Genomic DNA, 10824 nt, shown 5'->3' with positions numbered 1-10824 from the left:
GAAGAGAGTCCCTTGACTTCGAAACTTCTAGGCCAAGGTTTAGAAGGGTTCTCATTCTTTCGCTAGGAAAAGATCCCTGGAAAGAAATGACAGCCGAGTCTTTTCTAAATCCCACCCGAGAGTCCAAAGCATGCAATTCACTGATCCTCTTAGCAGTTGCTAGAGCCAACAGGAATATGCATTTGCTAGTAAGATCTCTGAATGAATTTTATATATAGGTTCGAACCTGTCCGACATCAAGAACTTTAGGACCACGTCCAGGTTCCAACTCGGGGGAATCGATGATCTCAATTTCTTAGTCTCGAAAGACCTGATGAGATCATGAAGATCCTTATTATCCTCGAGATTCAGCCCTCTGTTTCTAAACACAGCTGAGAGCATGCTCCTATATCCCTTGATAGTTGATACGGCCAATTTGGATTCTTCTCTTAAGAAGAGGAGAAAATCCGCGATTTCGGTTACAGAGGTATTGGAAGAGGACAGCTTCTTCGACCTACACCATCTACGGAAAACTTCCCACTTCGATTGGTAGACCCGCAGGGGTAGAGGCTCTGCGGGGCTATAGCAATTGAAGTTGCCACTTTCTTTGAAAAGCCTCTCGCTCTGACCAGTCTTTCGATAGTCGAAAGGCAGTCAGGGAGAGACTTTGGATGTTTTTGTGGAACCCTCTCGAAGTGGGGTTGTCTGAGCAGATCTGTCCTGTTCTGTAGATCTGGGGAAGTCCACCGTCCATTCCAGTACCTCTGTGAACCAGATTCGGGAAGGCCAAAAGGGAGCAATTAGAGTCATTCTCATTCCTTCCGATGCCACAAATTTCCTTACTACTTCCCCCAGCACTTTGAATGGGGGAAAGGCGTATGCATCTATGCCTGACCAATCTATGAGGAAGGCATCGATCGCTGTGGCGGCTGGGATCTTCTTCTAGCGAGCAGAAGTTGTCTATTTTCCTGGAGAGGAACGTGGCAAACAGGTCGATCTGGGGTCTCCCCCAGAGTGACCATATTTGTCTGCAGACTTCTGAGTGGAGCATCCACTCTGTCGGGAGAACCTGGTTCTTTCTGCTCAACCTGTCTGCCCTTAGGTTTTTCACTCCTTGGACAAACCTTGTACGCAGAATAATGCCCCTTTCCTCTGTCCAGGTTAATAGAGCTCTCGCTATTTCGTACAGAGAGAAAGAGTGAGTGCCCCCTTGATTCCGGATGTAAGCCAGAGCTGTGGTATTGTCGGAATTGACTTGAACTAACCGCCTCTCTGACTTCCGCTTCGAAGTATTCCAGGGCTAGATGAATTGCCAGGAGTTCCTTCGCATTTGATGTGCAGAGTAGTTTGTTGTCTGGTCCAAACACCTGCTACTTCCTTTGGACCCAGTGTTGCTCCCCAACCTGTTTTCCGAGGCATCGGAAAACAACACGCGGTGAGGGTTCCGAATCAAGAGGGACACCCCTTCGTTCCTTGTTAATGGGGTTAACCACCACTTTAGTCTGATTTTATCCCCTGTTGGATGGGAAAAACGTCTGACAAGTCTCCTGTCTTTTGACTCCACATCCTCTTTAGATAAAATTGCAGAGGTCTGAGATATAATTTCTTCCCAGGGAAATGAAACTGCTCTAACGAGGAAAGGGTGCCCAGCAAACTGAGCCATTCCCTCGCGAGGTCCGTTCTCCCTAGAAGTTCGAGATCTTTTCTAAGCCTCGAGTAATTCTGTCTTGAGATGGAAACGCCCGAAAACCCGAGAATCCATCTGTATCCCCAGATAGACTATGTTCTGTCTGGGGATCAATTGTGATTTCTCGAGGTTCACGAGCAGTCCCAGAGATTTTGTCAAGTTCAAAAGTCTTCTCCAAGTCCTTCAAGCACTGAATTTTCCGATTTTGCTCTTATTAGCCAATCGTCCAGATAAAGGGATATATTTATCCCCTCTAGATGTAGCCATCTCGCAACTTGTTCCTCATTAGCCTCGTGAACACTTGAGGGGCCGTTCGAAAAGGCCGAAGCATAGGGCTCTGGAAATTGGTATACTTTGCCCCTGCATCATGAATCGGAGATATTTCTTCGATGATGGATGCAGCCGGGGGACATGAAAGTATGCATCTTGTAGATCTAAGGAGACCATCCAATCTCCTGGACGAAGAGCCGCAAGAACCGATTTGATGTTTCCATAGAGAACTTTGTGTTCTCCACAAATCGGTTCAATGCGCTCACATCCAGGACCGGTCTCCACCCTCCGAGGATTCCGGAACCAGAAAAAGACGGTTGTAGAATCCTCGGGAATGCGGATCCCGAACCACTTCGATGGCCTCCTTTTGCAACATCTGTTCTACCAGTTGCAATAATGCTTCTTTCTTGGCAGGGTCCCTGTATTGGGCTGACAGTTCCCTCGGGTTCGTAGTCAAGGGAGGTCTGTCTCGAAAGGGGATCATATATCCCTTTGTTACCACGGAAAGGGACCAAATTTCTGCCTGTCTCCGAGCCCATTCTTCGGAAAATTTCCGAAGTCTGGCTCCTACGGTGCTTGAAGGACTGTTGTCTCATTTAGCTCTCTTGATAGGTCTGAAGGAAGGCCTACCTCTCTTCTGCACTCCTCTCTTCTTAAAAGAGGGTCTGCCGAGGTACTTCCTCGAAAGGGCTGTTGAGGGGCCCGAGTCTCTCTCTTAATAGGACTCAAAGTCCTCGATTTCTTTGCAGATTGGGCCAAGAGATCTTGTGTGGCCTTTTCTGTCAGAGAATGAGAAATATCTTTTACAAGATTTGAAGGAAACAATTGGTCCGACAGAGGAGCATACAGAAGAGATGACCTCTGAGTAGGAGTAACTGCTTTCGTCAGAAAAGAGCTAAATAAGACTCTCTTCTTCAGAATACCAGTTCCAAACAGAGAGGCCACCTCTCCTGATCCATCCTGAACCGCCTTGTCCATACAGGAAAGAACACTATGAAGGACTCCTGGACTAAGAGATTCCTCCTCTTGTGTCTTTTTGGCCAACACCCCAAGGGACCAGTCTAGAAGTTAAAAACTTCTTCTAAGACATTAAACAATCCCTTGAGGAGATGGTCCATCTCCGAAGTCCCCCATGTGATCTTTGCTGATGACAAGGCTTGTCTCCTAGACGAATCTACCAGATTCGAAAAATCTGCTTCGGCAGTGGACGGGAGAGTTAGACCCCGTGGTTTGCCCGTCTCGTACCAAATTCCCTTCTTTCCTGATAGTCTGGAAGGAGGGCAGGTAAAGACTGTCTTCCCCGCCTTCTCCTGGATTCCAACCAATTTCCTACGAATCGGAGAGCCTTGTTCATGGGAAATGGTTGGCTTCATTTTAATAAAGATGATTGTTTCGGGACCTTCGTGCTTGTAAACAAGGACCTTGGAGAAGGAGGAGCAGTAGGGCTTAAAGAGTCCCCAAACTCTTGAAGTAAGAGGGCTGCCAGCGTCTTGTAATCTGACAAACCCGGAGCCGAGTGATCTTCCGAGTCCGAAACCTCTTCCAAATCCAATTCCGAAGAGGATTGTTTATTTCCAATAGGAGATGGCCTCTTGCAACATCCACCACCCACTCTCGCAAGAACGACGACCGCCTGTGCGATAACTTGCGTCCCTACGAGAGATAGGTTGATCCTGCAAAACGACCTTATCCTTCTCCTGGCAAGAGCGATGGCCGCTTGTGCGACACCTTTCTCTCCTGTCAGACGAAGGACGTACCTCTCCTATCACTTTCTCCGGAACGACCTATGTCCTGACAAGGAATACGGCCGCCTGTGCGACAACTAGAGTCCTTGTCAGGTAAAGGCTTATCCTTCCGAAAGCCAAACAAATCCTCCTGGCTTAATTGTCTTTTGGAAGAAGTCCGTCTCTTATCTGTCACTTGTGGCTCATTGCGCCGGGTTGACGCTCGTGATTCCTTGCGCCAAGCTGGCGCTTCTAGCGCATTTCGGCAGAGTGGCGCTTCTGGCTCATTTCGGAAGGGTGGCGCTTCTGGCGCATCTGGAGCCTCTGGCGCATTTCGCCAGGCTGGCGCTTCTGGCGATATGCGGCGCTTCTGGCGCATTTCGCCAGGCTGGCTCTTCTGGCGCATATGGCGCATCTGGCACTTCTGGCGCATTTCGGCAGGGTGGCGCTTCTGGCGCATCTGGCGCCTCTGGCGCTTCTGGCGCATTCGCCAGGCTGGCTCTTCTGGCGCATATGGCGCTTCTGGCTCTTCTGACTCGTATGGAGTCTCAAACTCATCTGGCGCATCTGGTGCATTGCGCCAGGTTGGCGTTTTTGGCGCATTCTTCACACTCCTCCGAGTATAAGCCGAAACTTCCGTTTCTTTTTCTTTCCCTTCGTCTTCTTTATAGGAAGAAAGAGTCCCTTTCTCCTGGGAGTTTCCTTAGTAAAAACTCCTACTAAGGCTGAAAGTTGCTCCTGCACATTTAAGATAATTTTTGCAGCCGCACTCTCTTTTTCCTTCCCTGATTCAGGTGAGGCCTGTCTCGAAGCGGAAGGAAACTCCGATTTCCATTTAGGACCAATCTCCTCTTCTTCTCACAAGGTGATAGATCGGAGAAAAGCTCAGGGCTTGAATCCAAAGTAGGAGCCTTCCAACTTCTCTTTAAGGGGCGTGACAGTTCATCAGAACTCCATCCCCTTGCCTTCGGTGAAGAATCTGACGAAGAAAAACACTTCTTTAGGATGCTTTTTCGATAGCGATCCTTGGCAGTTCGGGTCGTCACAGAATCTGCCGAGGGGACGCCTGATCGGTGGGGATTCTCCGTAACCTCCGTAAGGCTTTCGACATCCATTCCTCCTCTGGGCCTGTGAGCTTGGAAGAGGTCTAGGCCTGGGAGCGAGACAGAGCCGATCAGACGCACCCTCCACTGCACTAGGCATTGACACTTAATTCACTCACTGTGCTTACCTTTTAACGTCAGCATTTGACGTTCCATCCCTTTGTAGCGCAGCTTTAAGATCTGCAATTTCCGTTGCCGGATTGCAGTCTTAGTACTAGAGGAAGAAGATAGAGGTTTAGGGTTAGGGTAGGTGTTAATTTAATAGGCTCGTTAGAGCGAGACCTACTTACGCTTCTGGAGGAAGCCTTCCTAGCCCTATCCATATCTAATTTCCTTAAATATGAATTTAAATTCTTCCATTCTTCCTCATTCATATTTACACATTCATCACAGGTGTTAGAAATTGAACATTCATTCCTTCTACACCCCTTACAAACTGTGTGAGGGTCTACCGAAGCTTTCGGTATCCTCACCATGCAATCCCTCATTTACACACTGTCTTCTAACCGTAAAGCTAGAATCCGACATCATGAGAATATCAAAACCAAGTCCAAAAACAGTCCCACGAAAGAGTATGCCAAACCAAAGATCCAATACGTCACCAAAATAAACGGCTTAGAAGATCAATAGCGATGAAAATACGAAATCTCCAAATCAGGAGTAACAACAACAATGTTGCCTGTCACGGCCGATAGAGAAAATCTGTCTTAGAAAACGGGAATGATTCTACTTTCCGCCACCAGCGGCGGGGCGGTAGATCACCTGACCTACCTGTAGAGTGTGCCGCGAAATTCGAATTTCTATCGGGGACGACGGAGTCTATAGCTAAGTATATATCTGACAGGTAAGTTGAATGCATAAATTTTTTATTTTTCTCAGTCAAAACATATGCCCCTCAATGCTAACTTTCCTCTTTTAACGACTTTCTGGTCATTGCAAATTCGGCCCCATAATTTCTTATGGTGCGAAAACAGACAAGAGGCCCATGGACCGAAAACGATTGCGTCACACTACGGCGATAATCCAGCAGTAAAACATCTTCATATATCCAAAAAGTAAATAATAAAGATATATATGCGCATTACGATTATAACAATTACATGTATAGCTGATAAACAATCTGCATGAATAACTGGTAAACTGTTCTGCAATGACAGTTGAGTATAGCAATTATTTACAATAGGTACGAAAGTCAAGATGTCCTGACGTCATAATACAGAACTTGAAAGAACGTTCTAATTCAGAAAAATAATTACTTAAATTTGAGTCAGAGTCGAGTTACTTTTTCAATAACGAATATTTTCAAATTAATCATCATAAATATGTAAAATATTGATGTTTTACTACTTATTTAAAAATTAGCCAAGAGCACGCTTCTCGTCATCTTCTACCCCAACAGCTGTTTACGCCTGGCTTGTTGTTGATGAGAAATCGTGTTTCGATTGTTGTGATAAAAGTGCTCCAGCGTCTGTGGGTACAAGTGGTGTGCGGATTTATCACAGGAAATGGTTAGTTTATTGACACAAGCTACTCCGTAAACATCGAGATGGCGTCAATCTTCTAAATACCTCGAGTTGTAAGTAAAAATGTTGAACGCGTTTTGGTGAGATTTGCACTACGTTTGAGACCGTTTTCAGTACCCTCTGTTTAAATCTTAAAATTTGGCCTTAATTTCTAACTTTGGAGAAAATACTTACTTCGAAAGGAGAGTAGAGGTCTTTAGCTCCGTTTCTCACCAACAACAAGTCGCGACTGATGCCCATCTCGGGTGTCAGGACGCGTTATAATGTACTTTTTCGGAGGGTGGCTTGCATTGATGGTAGGTGGCCTGCTTGGCCTGCTGTGATGATCTACCCTAAATCTTAAAATTTGGCCTTAATTTCTAACTTTGGAGAAAATACTTACTTCGAAAGGAGAGTAAAGGTCTTTAGCTCCGTTTCTCACCAACAAGAAGTCGCGACTGATACCCATCTCCGATGTCAGGACGCGTTAAAATGTACTTTTTTGGGGATTGTTCACGCTAATCGTACATGGTCCACTCTGTACCCTGCGGTTTTTTACCCTAGTACCAACCACAATGTTTCCCACTTCAATCATTCACGTGTTTTACTACAAAACGACATCAGAATTAGCCCCTAACCGCTACCGATAAAAGGTAAAGTACCGAAGAATATCACACAAGTTATCCTAAACAAGATACAAGACTCCTACAAGCACGATGAGTCATCAGTCATTTCATCGATTTTCTTCTCAATTGCGTAGCCTAATATCCTCAACCAATTTTGTATTTTATCGTTATTTGGGCTGTTTCTCGCACGTCTACGACCGTTAAAATCTCCAACTACTTTCCCTTGGCGGCCAAATATCTAAAAATAAAATCATGTGTCAAGAAACCGAAAGAGGCAACCATGCGAGCAGCTAACGCCTCTTCTTGACGTCTCACAAAACTACCTATATTCCTAATGAAACATGACATAATATTAATAACACTCGGTTCAACAAGGGTCAAATGATCTTTTCTCTCTCACCCGAGCTCCATCTTTGAGCATAGACGATACGCCGAGAGGTTTCGGAACGTGTAGAGCCATTTCTGTCAGTTGTTTTGGTGAAGTGCGGCAGAAAGAACAACGAGAGGAGGTGAGGCTAATACCAATGATCTAGAGAGCTTCAACCTCTAACGTCTGCTCACAATTCTCGGTAAATTGTTGAATTTCGTCTAGTTATTAACAATTACATAATTTATATGAACTTAAATAAAAAATCAATTACGATATACACATATTTAATGGCAATTTTCATAAGGAATTACGTTTGACTACATGCAAAGGTTTCAGTGCAATACATAAACGGATTTACTTTTCTATTTTATTTTCAGAACAACTGAAATGCCACTTCTAGAAAGACACGATTTACAATTAAATATTGTTATATTAGTGCCGAGTCTCATAAAGTTATAAAAGGAAAGTCAATTTTCTGTAAAATAAGATTCTTTGTCATTAAATTCTCTTCTTCAATTAGCTTAAATATATGGTCTGATAAATCTGTTCCCTCACAGGATTGGCTTGTAGTGGATTTGTAAATACTGTATGAATTACACAAAGAGATTTTTCTTTAATTCTGCCATATAAGCTTTATTCAAAAGTAAATTACTAATATCATACCATAAAAAATTCTGCATGCCATTGTAAATGGTATATGTATATATTTTTGTGAGACTCAATAATGCTCAAAGGAAGCATTCCATAATTATGAATGGTAGAAATTTAGCGCCCCATCACGTTACTAGAAGTTTCTCGAATATTCTGTCCTATAATAAAAACAATCCGTTACCAGTGTGATTCTATATTTTTTCTTTCATAAATATAGCTGTGATAACATCGCCTCACTTAACAAAATGTAATTGCCCGCATGATACATCAGAGAAACAAGCTAGCCAATATCAAAAGTACCGGCTAGGATCACATGTATTATGTAAGGGGTAGCAAACATAAGTATCATAAACAGTAACCAGCTACCAACCCAAAATCTCTAGAAAGAGAAACACTAAATAATTTACAACTCACATTCTATTATTTTGAATAAACGTTACATACTTATAAATCGATCGTGGTGACTTAAAGCTATCGATAAAGCAGACTGGCTAAATTGTTTTATGAATGTGCGCATTCGACGAATAAAAGTGAATGTAAAAATATATACCTGTTCATGTAAAAATGCATCATCTTTAAAGATCACCATGGGGCAGCGGTAAGACTCGGAGACCGAAAGGGGAATTAAAAAAAAAAAAGCAGAGGACAAACGACGGAGGTTCAAGGCTAAAATGAAAGGGGTGGGTGGACATAGATCAGTTAAATACGGTTACAAATTTCCTAGTAAGGAGGAAGCAAACTGAATATCGTAATAAGAAAATCCGAAAAGCGGGAACGGATATGAAAGAATTATAGAAAACCTCCTGTTAGCTAAACTGGAAATGTAAAAAAGAAAAAGAAAAAATGAACGCCACCAGAAGGTCTCGATGATCAAGAACCTACTGATAATTTTCTTGAATTTCTAATGAGAAAATTGAGAACATTACTATCACTTTTATTGAAACGCCGGATCAGATAAGTACTAACGAGATACTGTACATACTTACGTTGTTATTATGATTATTACGAAGCAAAGAAAACCACCTGTGCATGTGATCACATGCCAATATCTGTAATTGTTGCATTAGGAAAATTCTTCATGCCTTGCCGATATAATAATGACTTAATAACTAAGTGTAAGTTCTCTAAAAGTGGCGATTATTTAAACCAGTTTTGAAAGGGGGACTTACTTATGAACATCTAAGTTCATACAGCCCAGTTTCAAATATGTCCAATATGCTAGAGTATATACGTATGTACTAATTCATGAACAATTGATTGGTCACCTGGAAAGGGTATTCTACAGAGACTGCTGTACGTATGCTCTGTTTCAATTGACTTATTAGAAATGATGGAAAAAATATCAAATGTGGTCGGACTTATTCGATCTCAGTGCCTTCCTGGAATTATTGGAGAAGCCTTTGAGTATTTGAAAAACTAGTGTGACGGAAAATACTGCTTACAGATTGAAAACTCATATACATCTTATAGAACACTTAGGAGAGGAGTACCCCAAGGAAGTATAGTACCTGTAGGTCTAGTCCCGGTTTGCACTTCATGACTGGATTGTCAAACGTGGTACTGCAGGCGCGGGGACATTCGTGTGGAGTTAAAGTTATTTATGGATGACACCAAATATTATTATTTTCATTAGCATCAGCGATACAAATAAAAACCCAAATGCAACGTTATCAGGATTGAAAAATAACTTAAGAAACCTTGATGATTTTCAGGTAAATACCATAAATAGTAATCCGCATCTGACTGCTGACAAGATACGTGACTCAGGTGTAGTATTGAACTATAATTTTGCTCTCAATACTGAAATCAATAATGTTGTAAGGATTACTGCCTATCATCTTTGAAATACTGCCTTTGTTAAAGAATATATCTTGATGAGTATTCTACAAGACAAAAAATAAAAACTTGTGATTAAGCTGTCTTAAATAGAGTGGATTACTGCAACTCTGCCTATCTAATTTACCTGAGATACAACTTATAAAGCTGCAGTGTATATATATATATATATATATATATATATATATATATATATATATATATATATATATATATATTTATATGTGTGTGTGTGTGTGTGTGTGTGTATGTGTGTGTGTGTATGTGTAAGTCTATTAAACAAAGCAGCAAACTGATGAAGGGCATTGCACCTTACCCCTGCAGTGCTGGAGTTGCACCAGATTGTTCAAAGTGTTGTGAAGGCGCATTTTTTTTTTCATTAGACCAATTTCAAACAGCTTTAAACAAAACTATCATTACCAAGTCACGGTAGAATTTGACTCTGTAAGACAGAGGGGCCCTCGTTGACTCAACAGTGGGTGGCTTCCTATCATTAATTAGGAATTACGTTAGGAATCTGTCTCGAAATTACTCACCAGAGAGAGAAAAAAAAAAAAGAGAGATAGGGGTGGTGGGGAGTAATGGAAACTTCCAATCTTCCATGTAAACGGGTATGTTGTTGATGTTAACCAAAGAAGTGAATTGAATCTGACGTGTAACCATATTTCTTTGACGTAAAACAGGCAATTTTAAAAGTCAAGTGGGCAGACGAAATCGTAGAGAAATATTATTGCTACCAAAAGTTCTTAGGTGGGGGGAAAAATAGACAATAAAATTTGTTGGCAACTGCCTCTCTTTTTTTCTATCTCTCTCCTTTTTCCATTCTCCATGAGGGAAAAGGGTGTTCTGAATGCTCGCATAATAATTTTGACATCATTCAAAGAGAAAGAAGGAATAGTTCTGGATCCAGTTTCCTTTCTTGCTCGAGTAGTATACCACCTGAGATGCTAAACCCTTGCCATACATAGCCTTTGTACAGCAATGACCATGACTATACATTTCTAACCGATAGACTTTGCGATGAGACATCTTATAGAACTTTACGGCTCTTAGTTTTATCACTAAGGCTTTTAAAG

At 42.2% G+C, this 10824-nt stretch overlaps 1 protein-coding gene across 1 annotated transcript in view; it reads right to left on the bottom strand.

Moving 5' to 3' along the window:
- Nucleotides 1–7448, bottom strand: part of LOC135217289 (T-complex protein 1 subunit theta-like) — a 29662-nt gene extending 22214 nt beyond the window's left edge. The window contains exon 1 of the mRNA XM_064253040.1: nucleotides 7292–7448. Within this exon, the coding sequence (XP_064109110.1) occupies nucleotides 7292–7351 (60 nt within the window). The 5' untranslated portion in view covers nucleotides 7352–7448. The remainder of the gene's footprint in view (nucleotides 1–7291) is intronic.
- Between the last annotated feature and the right edge of the window lie 3376 nt (nucleotides 7449–10824).

This window comes from Macrobrachium nipponense, chromosome 7 (genome assembly GCF_015104395.2).
Source record: "Macrobrachium nipponense isolate FS-2020 chromosome 7, ASM1510439v2, whole genome shotgun sequence".
Lineage (NCBI taxonomy): Eukaryota > Metazoa > Arthropoda > Malacostraca > Decapoda > Palaemonidae > Macrobrachium > Macrobrachium nipponense.
The sequence above is the reverse complement of the archived record's forward strand: the minus strand, read 5'-3'. Positions and strand labels throughout refer to the sequence as shown.